The sequence below is a fragment of the Kryptolebias marmoratus genome, linkage group LG18, assembly GCF_001649575.2.
Source record: "Kryptolebias marmoratus isolate JLee-2015 linkage group LG18, ASM164957v2, whole genome shotgun sequence".
Lineage (NCBI taxonomy): Eukaryota > Metazoa > Chordata > Actinopteri > Cyprinodontiformes > Rivulidae > Kryptolebias > Kryptolebias marmoratus.
Window position 1 is genome coordinate 2328755 of NC_051447.1, and position 16191 is coordinate 2344945.

A 16191-nucleotide genomic window follows, 5' to 3' on the forward strand; every position below is an offset into this window, starting at 1 on the left:
GGGGGGGTGCTTGTTGTCTGCAGGTAACGATGTTCAGGTAAAAACACGTCGCCTGAAGAAATGCATGTCACCCGCCGTCATTCACTAAGATGTTTTATTGACCTTTAACCCCAGCCTGATCTCTGATCACACACACGCGCTCCCTGTTAACGGTTTGTCTCATTAACTCGTCCTCAGATGAGGCAGAGTTCGGGTCTACGTGACCCGCGGGGGAGCAGTCGGCTCACGTTTCACGTTTTATTTACCCTCTGGGGCTTTAATGGTTAATCCCAAGTTTACCCTGGGTTCTGTTTCTGTTTCATCTCGGTCTGTCAGAACGATTGATCCCGGCAGAAAGTATAAAGTTCTGCCAGGAACACACACACACACACACACAGAGGCGGGCGTGAGTAAGCATGTGTGCTATTTGTGTACGTGCAGCTGAAGTCGTAGGCGCCCAACCACGAGCCACACCCCTGATCTTCACCACAATTATTAACTCATCAGGAAGTTCTGTCAGCCGGCCCGGCTGGGCTTCAGCTGCTTGGTTCTGAGCAGCAGAAGGAGGAGGAGGAGGTCAAAGATAAAATGGAAGAAGTTGGTTTGGTTAGTAGACTTTAGGAGCTTTAGTTCAGGTTTGGAGACATTTAACGAGCTTCAGTCGTAGTTCCTGAGCCTGGATGTCGGCTGAAAGGTTCTCAGTTATTATAAAACAAATCTGAGTTTGATTCTTGTTCATGGAAACCAAAATCTGCTCCTTTATTTTAGAGAAATCATCAGGGAAACATCTGGAAACATGTTTCCCTGATGATTTCTCCTGTAGTAAAGCCTTTTTCTTGTAATGTTTTATATTTGCTCCTTTTTATTCATCTACAGATGGAAACTTTTCTTTAAGCTCCATTAAAGTTAAAGTTAAAGGAAGTAAATGACATACCTGTTAACAGTTAGATCAGGTGGGATGACTTCAGTTCCTGCTCAGGTCTGAAGTTTCAGTCCTGGTTAAACCCAGACGTCTGACCCGGTACTTCCTGTTTGTCCTCAGGCCATGGTGGCGTGTTACCCTGGAAACGGGGCGGGCTACGTCAAACACGTGGACAACCCCAACCAGGACGGGCGCTGCCTCACCTGCATCTACTACCTGAACAAGAACTGGAACCCCAAGGTGCTGCTCCCTTCCTTCTGTCAGCTCGCAGGAATGCTTGTCGCCCGCCTTTATGTTGGAAAGGCTCAGTTTGGGCTCCCACCACAGGAAACTCTGCTCAGTTAGTCATTTTTAATGAGCACTGGACTAAACTCTGTCTAGTGCGTGATGATATTTTGCTAACAGACAGCAGCTGGTGGATGTAAAGGGTTAATAACCTGTCTTCTTCTCATCAGGAGCACGGCGGCATCCTCAGGATCTTCCCTGAAGGGAAGCCCTACGTGGCCGACATCAAGCCTCTGTTCGACAGACTGCTGGTGTTCTGGTCGGACCGCAGGAACCCACACGAGGTGCAGCCGTCCTTCAGCACCAGGTGAGGCCTGCTGACAACACCTGGACTCCTCCCACCGGGTCAAACCGCTGAAGTCTTCCTTCCTAACGAAGCTAAGAGCAGCTCAGACTCTGAGGAGGAAGAATGTGAATGTTAATGTTAGAAAGCAGATCACAAACTGCAGCAGAAGTGGTAATATCAGTGTGTTAACAGACCATAAACCAGATGTTTGAGCTCCTTTAGTCTTGCTTTAAAACACCTGATTCAAATGGTTTAATTATCTCCTCACCAAACGGTAAAGTTCTCCAGGAGCACGGCAACAAGTCATCCATCTAAAACCTGCAGGAACGGCGTTTATACCCCTGCTTCAGTGACATTTACAGCTGCCTGTTGAAGTTTTATTTCAGGCTAAAAGCTCTCAGAAGCTACATTAGCTGATATTAAACTTCTGTTTGTTGCAGATGTTCTGACACAGTAACAACAACCTGAGCCTTACTTCAAAGCTTGTAGAAAACCGTTTCAGGCAGTCCTGCAGAAACATTTATTCATATTCGTCTCGTTCCAGGTACGCCATCACAGTTTGGTATTTTGACTCTGATGAGCGAGCCAAGGCCAAGAAACGCTTCAGGGACCTGACAGGTAAGACAAATATTTACACACTCCGCAGCAGATGAATCAGCTGCGCTCTTTCTGAACTTCCTGTGTGTTTTTCAGCTTCTTCTGCTGAGCAGGGCAGCAGCTCAGGCTGATGTGGAGACAACGCTGCCCCCTGGTGTTCGTCCTCTGAACTGACGGAGCGCGCAGCAGGAGCCACCTCCACCCAAAGCTTCTGGAACAAAAGGGGAAAACACAGTTTTTAATGATGTTTTGGAGCTCGGGAGGAGTTGGCTGTGGTTCTTCTTTCCAGTGATGCTGCTGCTGTTAATCCATGGAGGTCCCTCTGTTTCTTCCTGGTGTTTGTGCAATATTCAGCTGGAGCTGGCTGCTCGCAGCTTCGCCTTCGGCTCGTTACTGAGACGACAGAGGAGGAGTGTTTACAGAGAGACTTGATGCTTTCAAGCCCGTGTGACAAATGTCTTAAAGGTAAAATACCTTTATCAGCCGTGACATCAGTCAGGAAGAGACAAAAGTCTCCAGCTGTCTCTGTGTGAGAGAGACAAACAACCATTCAGCCTCTCACTGAGGGATATTTTAGAGTTACTGATTAACCCTGGTCCTGCATGTTTTACCTGATTCATGGTTAAATGACCTCTTCATGTCCTGCAGAAGCCTGTTAGATTCAGATCAGGTGTGTTGGAGCAGAGAAACAAGGAAAACATGGAGGTCAGTGGCTGCCCACCCTGTGGGAGGAAACCAACCACACACGTGTTTGTCTCAGTGATGCTGAAGAAACGGCTAACCTGGACAAAGACTTTTGCCTCTTTCTCCAAACTCCTCGACTGATGTCACAGCTAGGATACAATTAGACAGAATGTCCCTTTAAGGAGACAGGGAACTGGTTTCTTGTGTGATATCTGAATATTCAAATAATAAAAGCCGTTAAACTCTCTTCAGTTTGTTGTTATTAAAGAAACTTGGAGCCATTTTAATCTACATCATCCAACACACCTGAGATTACAGATGATTAATCCAATGTCCTGATAACTTACAGACACGTTCTGAGGAAAAACTGTTTTACTGCAGGAAGCTTCGGGAACTCTACTGGGACAAAAAGCACTGCAGCACAGATTAATGTCGACTAAATTAGTTCTGACTTTTAAAAACCGACTCAGGTCAGCCGTGCTTCTACAAATAAATTATAACCTCACCCCTCGTCCATCCTGGTTCCTGCAGAGGAAACAAGCTGATTAAATGATCCTCTGAATCTGCGGCTCCTAACCCTGGTTCTTGAGGAACACCATTCTGCAGGTTTCAGGTGTTTCTCTGCTGCTGAGGAGCAGAGAAACACCTGAAGCCTGCAGGGAAGCACTGCTCCAAACAACCTGGTTCCTGCAGCTGAAACTCAACATAAAGATCAATCTTCTGGACTTTGTTGATCCAACATCTTTAACTTCAAATTCCAGCAAGGCTCGCAGCTTTCAGCTGTTTCACCATGGGGTGGACAGGAGGAGACATGGAGGAGGGCTGGTCCTGAAGGAGGAGGTAGAAGGAATGGAGTCGAGGTGAGAAGAGTCAGACAGAGGGGTTGTGTCTGAACCTCAGTGGTTCTGCTCCACAGGTTGGATGGGATGTAGAGGAGAAAGAAAAACTCTGGAAGGATCTGGATGAAGTGATGGAGAGTATTCCTAGGGAGGAGAGAGTGGTCTGAGTGGACATGTTGGTGAAGGAAACAGAGGAGATGAGGAGGTGATGGGCAGGTCTGGTGTCAAGGAAAGGAACCAGGAAGGACAGGTGGTGGTAAAAGCTGTAGGGAACACCTACTTCCAGAAGAGGAACACAGGGAGAAGATCAGGGAGAGGATCAGGGTGAAGATCAGGGAGAGNAATGTATGAATATAATATACAAGTTTCACTTTTTAAATGGAATTACTGAAATCAATCTACTTTTTCATGATATTCTAATTTTATGACCAGCACCTGTATGTTGCTTAATATTTAAATAAATATTAAGCAGTCTTGGCACATTTGTTTTTATTTATTTTTTTAAATACTCATTTATCCTGAAATCACTAAGAGGACATAGAGGTACGGATTACTCTTTAAACATGTAGCTGAGACACATGATGGACAGTTCTCTTTCATAGCATTCCTTTCGTGTCTCACACTGGGAGACACCCTTGGCGTGACCTCATCAGAAACTCTTACTACATTACGCCAGCCAGGATTGGCTGGAAATAAGACTATCGATGTCAGAGATGGGAGGGTGCCTCTCCCTATTTATCGGGCTGTAGCTGCACAAACAGTTTGATTAAAAAGTTCCTCTTGCAATGATCATAAGTTCCAACCAGCTCTCCCGTAAATACTGTCTCGCTCTCAGCTTAAATGTTTGTAATTGCGTGTGCAAGCTCGGTCACTGGGCGTTTCGCTCTGCGTCTGTGCAGTGTCACGAGTAGCTGTTTTCTCGGTAGAAATACCGACAAAAGAGTAGAAATACTTGCACACAAAAACCTCCCCCAAAAACGCTAACTGTACTGTGTTACAGGTTGCACGTTAGCTGCCCCGAGTAGCAATACTCCCGCAGTATAAGCTACCCACTGGGAAGCAGCAGCCCCCCTCCCAAGCTAGCCACACCTGGTTAGCTTAGCTATCACCAGCTACATCGTAGCCTTACAGCCAAATCTCCCTGTGAAACATGGATACTGGCAGGGCTGCCACAAAAGCAGAGGAGAACCCACAGGCATGAACCTGCGTGTGTGGTAACAAAATTTCAACCTGGGATACACACCCAATGTGCATGGTGTGCCTTGGTTTGAAACATGCTCAAGTAGCCCTTAAGTCTGCGGACGAGTGTGCGCATTGCAGCTGGTTCTCCCTCAAGGTGTTCTGTTTCCATCTGGCCCGTCAGTCGACTTTGTCAAACAGAAATAAATGTTCACAATCTGTCACATCCAGGCTATGAGCCGAGGGCACAGTTTAAAAAAATTGAAAAACATAAATATAACACTAGATTTTTTTGGTCCCTTCTTTCACAAAAGGAGTGAGACCTCTCTTCTATGTGAACCGCTCTGCAGCGAACAAAACACCACACGCACGTGCAATTTAAAGCAGTGTTTTGTTACATGGCACCACAAGGGGGCGCTCCCAGACCATGTTTGACAGACTGGCCTGCGAATCGCTTGACCGTGAAACCAGTAAAGTGGGCAGAATGCACAAACTCAGAGTGGGTTTTAAAAACTATAAGGAGGGTATACAGGCTGCAACTTGCCTTATCTCCACCTTGTTTCAGGTGAGTGATTCATTCACAAGCATAAGAGGAAGATGCTTTCTTCCTACAAGTGGAAATTTCATTGCTGTTGAAGAAGAAAGCAATAAGTCTAATTCCTCACAAACACAGCCTCAAGGTTTTTATTGTAAGGTGGCCGAGGGAAGCAAGCTGTTTTAGACCTCTGGGCTCTAAACAAGCATCTGAGGAATTCAAGATGCTGACCCATGCCTCCCTGTTGTGCTTCCTATGTCCTGGCAATTGTTTTGCTTCAGTCAGCCTCAAGGAAATAAATATGGAAAGGAGTGTTCTGCTTCCTTCTCAGAACATATCCTTCATAGGTTTCTCTCTGGACTCAGTTCAGGCCAGAGTGAGACTAACAGAGGACAGAGTAGAAGCCCTGGTGGACTGTCTGTCCAAGTTTCACAGAGGAAGCCTGGTATCACTTAGACTCTGCAGAAGGCTTTGGGGCTGTTGGCTTCATCATTAATGGTGGTCCGGCTGGGACGTCTCCACGTGAGAGGGCGCCAACGCTGAGTGGCCTCTCAACAGAGATGTCTCACCAAGTCACCCTCCTTGCTCTGGTGTTGCGATGAAGAGGTGATTGTTTTTGAATAAACTGCCAGTGCAGCGACAGACCTATAAATAGGGTGAGAGTCCCTGCCCTCTCTGATGCTGACAGGCTTATTTCCAGCCAATCCTGGTTGGTGCAATGTAATAGAATCTTCTGATGAGGTCACGCCAAGGGCGTTCCCCAATGTGAGACGCTGATGCTACTCGGAGAACTGGGATTATGACAGTAGCCTAAAGATTTTCAGTGTTAATTAAAATATAATATAATTGTATTCCCACAGAGTTCCTGTGAAGCACATCATACCCCATATGTGTTCACCATAAGCCCCCCAAAATGCCTTGGTTATATTATTATAACCATTTTCATTTTCAACATTACATTTCTGATCAAGTTATATTAACTTGATCAGAAAATAAAATCCATATTTATTCTCTGCCAGGTACATTTTTCTTTTGATTCTCTACATACTTCATGCTCTTTGAGTCAAATGTTTCCGATTAATCCACATGTTCATATTGATAATGTTTCCTGGAAGCTGTGTCTGAGGTGGTCTGAGTAGAGTTGTGTAAAGTGTTCACTGTTTAAGAGATTCTTAAGTAAAATGTTGAATAACCTGAAGACTGATGTCATTTGCCTCCACAGTTCATCTGAGCAGATTCCCACCTCCTTCTACTTGGTCCGTCTCATCTCTAAGACCCCCTGCATGGTTCTGCGTTTGGGCTTCCCTATAGGCACACCAGCCAATGTTAGAAACAAGGTACTAAACAGGAAATGCTGAGAACTGCAATGGTGTTATCAAACACGTGGTTAACTTTCTCTTTGTTGGGATGTGGTAGAGTCTTTAGTGTTAGTGTATTTTTGTTTAAAAAAGTATTTTTTGTAAAACTGTAGTTGTGTAAGTATTTGGCACAAATATCTTACAATATCACATAATAAATAGCCAAATTTTTAACTTTCCTGTCAACTTTAATGTTTTTTTTTTACTAAATCACGGTCGGCCAGCGATCGGCCGGCGAACGGCCACCTACCACCAGGCTTAGCCTCTTTTCTGGGGGAAACCCTGCAAGGAGATGTCATGTCACAGCTGAGGGCAGGTGAAAAATGACACAGGAAACACATGAGAAAACTGAAACAAAACAGTATCGCCAAGACAACCAGAACACCACAGTGACAGGAGACAACAAAACTATACAAGAAGTTAACTGAACGCAGAATAAAGAAGATCAGTATATTTGCAGTACAGTACAGACATCACACCGTTCAGTTTGTTTCCAAAACACAAACTGGTCAGTGTGATTTCTGCACTCCTCTGAGGAATAGTTATCAATAGTTTGTACCTTATCAGCGGTGACAACTATTGTTAGTGATTAGACAGAACATCACTTCAAAAATGACCAGACTAGCCCTTTATTCTCTATTCAGTTTGAAAAAGTATTTCCTAATTCAGATTGACAGTTGAAGGTTAAAACCCTGAAATAGTATGTTAGCTCACCGCATGCTTTTATTCATCAGATTGTGGACGAGCTGCGGGAGCAGATCCTCAAGCTTCGCTTCCCTCATCGTGTTCAAAACAAAGAAGCAACACCAAAAACTAAGAGGAAGAGCATCAGTAATGCATCTCCATCCAAATCTCACTCTGTCACTGCTGCCAAGCCGGCTCTGTCAGACCGGCCCTGTGTGGTGGTGCTGAATAAACCTTTAGAAAAGCTGCTCATAAGGTCAGTAAAAAGCACATTTGCACAACACATCTGATTCTATTTAATCTCATTAACAGTTGATTTTAAACCAATTAGAACATCAGTTGCACCATTTTCTGTGTTCACGTCCAGTTTGATTTCATTTAAAGAGGCCACCACCTGAAAATGATACTGTACTGTAAATACACTGCTGTTGTTTTGCAGGTATGATAAGCTGCCTATGGATTTTAGGACTCCCTTCATTTTCAACATGGAGAACTTCTTGCTCCCTTCCAACAGTGCTGCGCCCCTCAGCATGGCAGCCAGCCGTACAGCCTCCTCCACCCTAGCCTCACTGTCGCGGTATTTCCTCCACCAGCGGTGGGTGTGGGCTGTGCAGAGCAGCCACGGACCAGCGGTGACCATGCAGGCTGTTGCTCACATTCTGTCCATACTCTCTGAGTGAGTTTTTGATGACTGCTTTAAATCAATAAAATTACAGTCAAATAGTAAGTTCCTTTCCTTTCCACCACAGAACCTGTGGGAGGGATCTGTGGTGTTTAAACTTGAATTGAAGGTATATTGTATCATTGAGCCAATTAGAAAAAAATTTCAAATAATATTTCCACGTTAAGTAAAATCATCATGTGATATTTATCCATATGACCTCCATGTTCTCTCTATGAAAGAGTAGATCAGCCAGCCATAAAACTAGCCATATATTAGTAGGTCTCCTTTTTGCCACCCAAACAGCCCTGACCAGTTGAGTTATGGACTCCAATAGACCCTTGAAGGTGTGCTGTCAGCAGCAGATCCTTTACGTTCAGTTTGTTGGCAGAATATTCTGGTTGGATGATTGAACAGCTATGTGAGTCCTGTTTGGCTCTGAGGTGCTCCCAAATGTTGCAACTTTAATGTAACATGATCAAACCATATAAAAACTGCCGTTTGTAAATTTGTTTTAATATCTTTGTAGGATTCGGGTTTCAGAAGGTTTTCATTTTGCTGCCAGTGGGGAAGGCATAATAAATATGGTGATTGAGCTGCCGATGAAGGTAAAGACTGAAACTTTTCCTTTATTATCCGAGGCTCAGAATTCCAGCATTTCTACACAGTGTATGTATCACCTGGATCGTGTTGGGTTCTTATTTCAACTGAACTTTGTGACTTCAGAGCACATCAGGTGACACAGGCCGAGAGAGTCACTCTTGTATCATTCAGTACATTCTGTTTCCACCTCACTCCACCTCCAGTAAGGACAGGTAGGACTGGAAGAGATCTTCTGTTTATTACAGGACGTGGTATAGGTTCTGATTGAGATTTATTTCTCGGCGTGTCGACGCCAGCTTCTCCACAGATGATGACAATGACACAGAGGTGGAGGCTGTAGACGTGGACACAGAGCTGAACCTGGTGACGGAGTGCTGGGTGGAACCACAGAGCGGCACAGTTATGAACTGCATGGACCAGCACAGACACTTCCAAGGCCTCAAGTACCAGGAGCTCCCACAAGCAGTGTGTATTTTGGTTTTATTCAGTGGTTGGTCTTGTCCACAGACTCGTCCGACCTGTTTTTGAAACTGTTTAAATTTAAGAATTCACTTTATTCCGATCTGACCTGTTGTGTTGTAGATCTTTCCCAGGGATTTGGCTTGTATGTCCACAATGATGACTTTTGAGTATTTGAGCCAGTTGTGTCAGAATAAGAACCAGGTCTTCTCACTTCCTGTTGGACTCAAGGATGTGCAAGGTAACAAAACTTGAAATTCATATCAATAAGATTTATTTAAAGTATCAAAGTGAATTACTCAACAAAAACTGCATGAATACAAAGCCACAACAATTTTTTAAAGTTTTACTTGGTTGAATTCAGGTACATTAAGGAAAAACTAAAACTCTGTTCTGCTTTATAGTGAATTCTTCCATTGGCTGGATTTACCTCCTTGTAAAAGCAGCCGTTTAGTAAGGCAGAAAAAAATCTGCCATAAATGTGTATTTAAGAAGAGACAACTTTTTACCAGATGGCATTTTTAAAAGTAGTTATAGCTGGTATTAGAGTGAGAATATATTGAATGAAATAGAACTGTGTTGAGACTGAATTGAAATGTGTATGACTACACGAGGATTGAATTAATTTAATTTTATTAGAGTCATTGGAATTATATTTGATTTGAGTTTTTAGTTGAATTTATTTAACTGGGTTGTGTTTATATGGAAAAGCAAAAAAATGAACTGGGTTTTACCTCGACTACATTTATTGGATTTAAATTGACCTTATCTGATATTACAGTAAAACACCCTGAGACCAGTGTTGCCAACCTAACGAGTTTTCAGACCCCTCTAGTACCTATTGTTCAAAAAAAAGCAAATTGCAACAAATCTAGTAACTTTTTCTGGTTTTATTGGAGATTTTTGGAGACTGCTATGAAAGCATGCTTCCAACAAGCAGTGGGTGGTGCCATGGGCCCCTCCCTTGTTCCAAATCACTCAGTCCTTGTGTAGCGTCCCTCCCAGTTGCAGTCAGAGCAGGCGATATTCACCCCACCACTTCCAGACCCTAAATGAATCGTGCAAGTGCAAAGCTGATGCCGACTGATTGATGGTGGGATGTAAGTTTCAACATTTCTATGTCTAAAGTAAATCACTGCACTAAGATAACTCAGAGTGCCTCTTTTGGGTCCCAAACCCAGATAAAAGGAGGAGGATTGGAACTGTGACATTAAAAAAAACAAACAAACAAGAATTAACCGAAAAAAGTTTATTTGTAGTTCTAAACATATTTCGGCAGTTTTTTACTAACTTTATGTGTCTCCCACTACATTATTTCTCCCTGGTCAGTTATGCAAATTAGGCAATGATGTTATTTAGCAACTTTTAGGACAGCCAGTAGCTACTTTCTTTACTGAGGAGTTGGCAACACTGCCTGAGACTGTTGTTGTGACTGAATGAATTTTTGCAGTTGACAGTAGAGCTGCACATTATATAGGCATCGCAACATCAGAGTGTGCAATACAAAAAATTTCAGTCCCAAACTGTATGCCAATAATGTAATTGGCAATCAGATGGAATCCCACTATCCTAAATATCCGTGGCTGATTTAGAAGAGCAAAGCTGAAATACTAAAGCAACACTTGAGTGTTGTGAGTGTCATGATAACAATTAAAAAAGACAGAGGAAAATGTGAGTTTATTGTGACTGATAGTGTCATGGCAATATTCAACACTAATATTTCAGCTGCATGTACTCCTAATATTGTACATCTCTACTTCACTAGTAGTTTGTATTATTACCTGCCCCTGATGCTGTTGGCTCTGTGCAGACGTGCACTTGTGTGTATTGCTGTTATACTTGAACAACAAAAGGTCCTGAGGCAGTGTAATAAGACCCAAAATGCAGGCTCAAGGACAGAAGAACTGGATGAAAAAAAATTATAATTTTAGTGATTAAAAAGCTAAAACAAAAAGCTGTCAGGAGAGCAGAAATAACCAAGGTCAAGCCCACAGAGAACACAAAAGGAACCAACAGGACCTGACAATAACACTAGATGCACTGAGAGTGATGAGTAGATGAAAAAAGTAAGCTGAAAAGAAAATGAGAGCCAGGTGTGTTAAGTCAGGGACTGTCAGGTTTCTAGGCCTCCTTGCTCACAGACACCTTTTTTAATTCTGCCCACAAAACTTCTATTAGACTGAGATCAGGACTTTGTGATGGCCACTCCAAACACTGACTTTGTTGCCTTTAAGCCATTTTGCATTCTGTGAAGTGCACCGGTCTGTAACCCCCCCCCTCCTCTAAACGTAACAATGGTCATTATGGCCAAACAGTTTTTGTTTCATCTCTTCAATGTTAATGTCTTTGGCTTTGTGTGTGTTTATAAACTGTAATCAGTTTTTTTTAATATTGCTTTGCTCACTGAGTGGCCTTTCAGCCCATGTTGGTACAGGACTTGTTTCACTGTGGATAATGACACTTTCTCTGATAAATGACCTTCCTGTTGGTGTTCAGGAGAGGTTCTGACCTCAGAAGACAGTATCCACATGGTTCCTTTCCAGTTTGATCTCATTCAGCTGCTTCCACACTGTCAGCAGGTTGAACTCTTTTTCTTCACATTCAGTGCAGGTACCATTCATTTCAATTTCTCATGACACAGTAGGTTCTAATGTAAAACTAAATGAAAAAGAAATTCAATGTTTGTGGTTCCCTGTTTTCTTCAGCTGTAGAGAATGAGGATCAGATTCCCTGTCTGCCCAATGAGCTTCTGCTGAGCCTCTTCCACAACAGCCTGGAGCAGGAGCTGAGTGACAAAGAGGTCCCATTAGCTGCTAGCGACCATGGTGCCTTCATGCATCACATCTTGGAGAGAGAGCGAGATGGCCACATGGCTCCATTCTCTCAATCTGTCATTAAAGGTCAGTCAGTGTGTGGCTCTTAGGGTCTTCGATGTCCACCTTTATCAGATTCACTGTGTGTGTTGGGGAGGGGGATGTCTTCTTATACATCTTTTGTCTGTTCTTCAGAAGAAAGTAAGAAAGCTACTGATCTACAGGACACTGTGACATCGTTCCACACCACCAGCAGCAGCAAGGAGGTGATGGGATCTACAAGCACTTTACAGGTGATCAAGTTTATTAAATCCTTTTTAACTCGGTTACTGAATCGAGATTTACGGCAGCACATGCTGAATTTAATGCAATCCATCTGAAATGACTTTTGGTTTTATCTTCTCATAGTACTTGACAGAATAGATTGATTAAAGTAAAACATTAAAAAAAACCTTTAAAATACTTACTTGTCCAGAGATGGATTCATCATTGTTTTCTTGTCTGGTTGATTTTTGTTCCCATCTGACCTGCTGATTCTGATTTTTCTTTAACAATTGCATTTAACAGCATACAAAATCATTCATATATATATATTTTTTTTTATAAAAGAAACACTTTTTTAAACAACAATTTACAGAACTTTTTCACTCTGTCACTGGAAATGTATAAATAATATTCTTCCAGGTTATTAAACAAAGCATTTGTACAAATAAAACCAATTTTAAAAAATGACCAGTGTTTCAAACTGGTGTTTTGCTCTGTTATGTTTTTACACACCTCAGATCATAAAAATACAGCAGTTAAATAAAGGGACTTATTTCTATTTCAGCTTTAGCTATTAAAAAACAAAAATAAACAAGGCAAGCCAACTTTGTTTGTAAAGAGGATTTTAGCAACCGCGCAACTCATGGTAAGTGCTTTAAATAATTAAACTATTTCATAAACATCAAAAACTGTTTGACAAAGTACAAAAGAACAATAAAAGCATATAGAAAGATACAAATGAAATTACAGACACTCAAGGAAAGAACATTTCTTTTTTTTTATATACTTTATTTTTAATTGTCAGATTTACATTTTTATACAGCACAAAAGTTTACAGAGATAAGTAAAAAACACAAAAAGAACAACAAACGACTCTCAGAACAAATAGGTCACCAAGGGAGGGATACAGCGAAGCAAAATAACTAAACCACACAAACTAATTCGGCAAACAGGTTACAATGTACATAAATTTTCATGAAGAGTCCAACAGGTAAGGGATTTGTCCAAATTTACCAAGTCCCATCCATCCCCCCCCAGCACCCCCTCACATCTTCCACCCCGAGTAATGTACAAATAACACTCAACTTGCTTTCAAGTTCTTATATATAAACCANGAAGATCAGGGAGAAGATCAGGGAGAAGATCAGGGTGAAGATCAGGGTGAAGATCTGTAGAAGCTAGACTTCAACACAAAGTCCCAGCTGAAGGTTCTGATAGAAGAACAGTTAAAGCAGCCGAACGCTGACTCAGCAGTTACAGAATTAAAACATGTGATCAGAGTTCCTGAACACCGGATGGGTTTTGGTTTGTTGGGGAACAGAACCCTCCTGAATCATCTCTGGTCCTCCGGAGCTGCAGGAGGACAGAAACTCGTCTGCAGATCTGATGAATAATTGATGCTCATACGGCTCCTCAGAGATGTTATTGAGTCACCGTCCTGAAACAATAAAGCTTCCTGCCGTTTTACCAGCTGACAGTCGGTGGAACTCAAACTGAGGATCATTAAAGGTTCTGACACAACAAATCATCTGAGATGTAAAGAAATTAAACTTTAATCTGGGCGAAGCGTGGCCTTCTGGGTAATCTGACTGGGATTCAGGAGTTTGGGATCCAAGCAGAAAACGTTCCTCCAGAAGGAGTTCAAGGAGCTGCCGTCCTCAGCTGGGGTCAGGATGAAGACTGATGACAAGAAGGACAAAGGTTAAAGGTCAGGGGGTGAAAAAACAACGAGTAGAAAACTGAGACGAGAAGAAGAAGATTATAGAAGCAGAAAAGACTGATAAAAAGCAGCAGATGTGAAAGAAGATGAAGATGAAGGTTATCCTGTTTGGTGAACTGAGCTCAAGTGAGAATTTAAATAATTTAAAATAAAATCTTAGTTTGTTGTCAGATTTGTCTGAAAACAAACAAGTTGAAGGTTTTCTTCTAAAGCCGACAGAGGGAGGTTCTGATGGGGCCTGGTTCTGTTCAGCTCCATCTGTGTCAGAGGGAGGTTCTGATGGGGCCTGGTTCTGTTCAGCTCCATCTGTGTCAGAGGGAGGTTCTGATGCGGCCCGGTTCTGCTCAGCTGCAGTTCTGCTGCTTCACCTCTGGATGTCCCCGTCGCTCCACTCAGGATGAACGGTTCCGTGTTCCGTCCACCCTCACACCAGCAGCAGCTAACCACTGCTCCACCGTGCGTTCACAAACAGAACCGGCCCGGTTCTGATGAACACAGAACCTCGTTCAGCTTTTTGCTGCCGCAGCAGCAGAACGGGTGTTTTGGGTTCTGTTTCTGAAAGATTATCTGTTAAAAACGGTGAAAAAGTAACAGTTTGTCTCTTTTTCCTGCGGTACAGAACCGGGACTCGTGGACCGTCTCGCCTCGAATGGACCGGTCCTCTTTTGGTCTGATCTGGATCCCAGATAAAGGAGGGTAAAAAAAAAAGAATAAAAGTTTTTACTCACATTATCATTATTCCTCTGTCCTACAGCAGCCATTATTAAATTAGGTGATGACATCATTTCAGGACAGCCAATGGCTGCTTTCCTTACCGAGCCGTCCTCACCGCCGCCTTGAGGCTCACCTGCCCACCCAGTCTCCACCTCCTGGACCTGGAAGATAAAAAACAAAGAGTTAGTTTTGATTCTTCTGATTTCTGTTGATATAAAACAAACAGACCTGTTCCTCCGCCTCCTCCGCCGCCGTCTGGACCGCGAGCCGTCTCTCAGAGAGTCTCTTCGCTCAGAAAACTGAAACAGGTTTGTTTCAGAAACTTTCATGGTTTCATGTCCGTGTTGGACAGGATGTTCATGAAGCTGACAGCTAAAAGTTCATGACTTTTACTTCCTTCATATTATGAATAAAACAAACAATAAGTTCCTTTACACCCTTTGCCTCATGAACAATTAAAAATAAACTTTTAATGTTTAATATTTAGCCTGTTTTCCTTTGATCTCTAGTTAAACTAATCCGTTTAATAAACTTCAGATTTCCCACAGATCCCAGCAAATATGAAATAAATCTAAATTTTATTTTAAGCAACATAAACTCTGTAAGAAAGTTACCGGGCTGATTTTTATTAACGTCACATCATGTCTCCAAAACACTTTCTCTGGTGTTTCTGATGTTTTTACTTCATGAGGGAATTAGTTGGATCAGCTCGGTGAAAGTACAGCTAAAACCCTAGAAACTGGCTGCGTTTTCATCTCTAACGCTTTGTTTCATCATCTGTCCATCACGGCCGGGGATGAAAGGCCGCTCGTTACGCCTGCGGTGAACGTCTGACGCTGTTGGATCTAAATTCAACATCAGGCCTCCTCCCTGAGACGGACAGCCAGAGGTTATTAGAAGGAGTTTCAGGTTCCAGCGCCGGCTGTGATCTATGATTCATGTGCGCTCATTTAAAATAGTGTGAAATATTTAAAGTTAGCTGGTCGGCCCTCTGAGGGTCGAACGACTAACCTCTCTGCTCTTATTACTGCATGGAGGAGACGGAGGAGACGTGCTCCATGACTTTCACACTTATTGTGTTTAATGAAGAGAAGATCATCAACTTCTGCTAACAACTGAAGAAATGTTGGTCTTTCTTTAAAACCATTTATTCTAGAAATAAAAAAGGGAGGAAATCAGAAAGTGTTGCTCAACTAGTTCCCAGCAGCTGGTTTAGTTTTAGTTCCAGCTCAGTTGGATCAGTTAGCTTTAAATGATGACCCTCGCTGTCCGAGGGTCATCATGGGCAGTCCTGGTCCTCAGGGTCTCCATCCTGCATGTTTTACCTGTTCCTCTGCTCCAACACACCTGATTCATGGTTAAATCACCTCTTCATGTCCTGCAGAAGCCTGTTAATCAGCCACTGATTCAGATCAGGTGTGTTGGAGCAGAGGAACAAGGAAAACCTGCAGGATGGAGACCCCTGAGGACCAGGATTGGGGACCACTGTCCCAGGATGTACTCCATGCTCACTCCACGCCCCCGCTCCACGCTCCTGCTCCACGCCCCCGCTCCTGCTCCACGCTCCTGCTCCACGCTCCTGCTCCACGCCCCCGCTCCTGCTCCACGC

General features: G+C 43.0%; 2 protein-coding genes and 1 long non-coding RNA gene across 3 annotated transcripts in view; 2 read left to right on the plus strand and 1 right to left on the minus strand.

Annotated features, from left to right (window-relative positions):
- Positions 1-2081, minus strand: part of LOC119617934 — an 11086-nt gene extending 9005 nt beyond the window's left edge. Inside the window, exons 1-2 of the long non-coding RNA XR_005234407.1 lie at positions 1948-2081; positions 914-1582 (exon numbers count right to left, since the gene is read on the minus strand). This is a non-coding gene — a long non-coding RNA (uncharacterized LOC119617934). The remainder of the gene's footprint in view (positions 1-913; positions 1583-1947) is intronic.
- The window catches only part of egln3 (egl-9 family hypoxia-inducible factor 3), a 12398-nt gene extending 9398 nt beyond the window's left edge, over positions 1-3000 (plus strand). Inside the window, exons 2-5 of the mRNA XM_017435693.3 lie at positions 1022-1141; positions 1357-1493; positions 2017-2090; positions 2166-3000. Of these exons, the coding sequence (XP_017291182.1) occupies positions 1022-1141; positions 1357-1493; positions 2017-2090; positions 2166-2200 (366 nt within the window). The 3' untranslated portion in view covers positions 2201-3000. The remainder of the gene's footprint in view (positions 1-1021; positions 1142-1356; positions 1494-2016; positions 2091-2165) is intronic.
- szt2 (SZT2 subunit of KICSTOR complex) overlaps positions 1-16191 on the plus strand; it is a 321741-nt gene that overhangs the window by 158060 nt on the left and 147490 nt on the right. The window contains exons 14-23 of the mRNA XM_037981182.1: positions 6529-6643; positions 7399-7604; positions 7788-8024; positions 8539-8617; positions 8736-8824; positions 8909-9077; positions 9195-9312; positions 11568-11681; positions 11777-11971; positions 12080-12177. Of these exons, the coding sequence (XP_037837110.1) occupies positions 6529-6643; positions 7399-7604; positions 7788-8024; positions 8539-8617; positions 8736-8824; positions 8909-9077; positions 9195-9312; positions 11568-11681; positions 11777-11971; positions 12080-12177 (1420 nt within the window). The remainder of the gene's footprint in view (positions 1-6528; positions 6644-7398; positions 7605-7787; positions 8025-8538; positions 8618-8735; positions 8825-8908; positions 9078-9194; positions 9313-11567; positions 11682-11776; positions 11972-12079; positions 12178-16191) is intronic.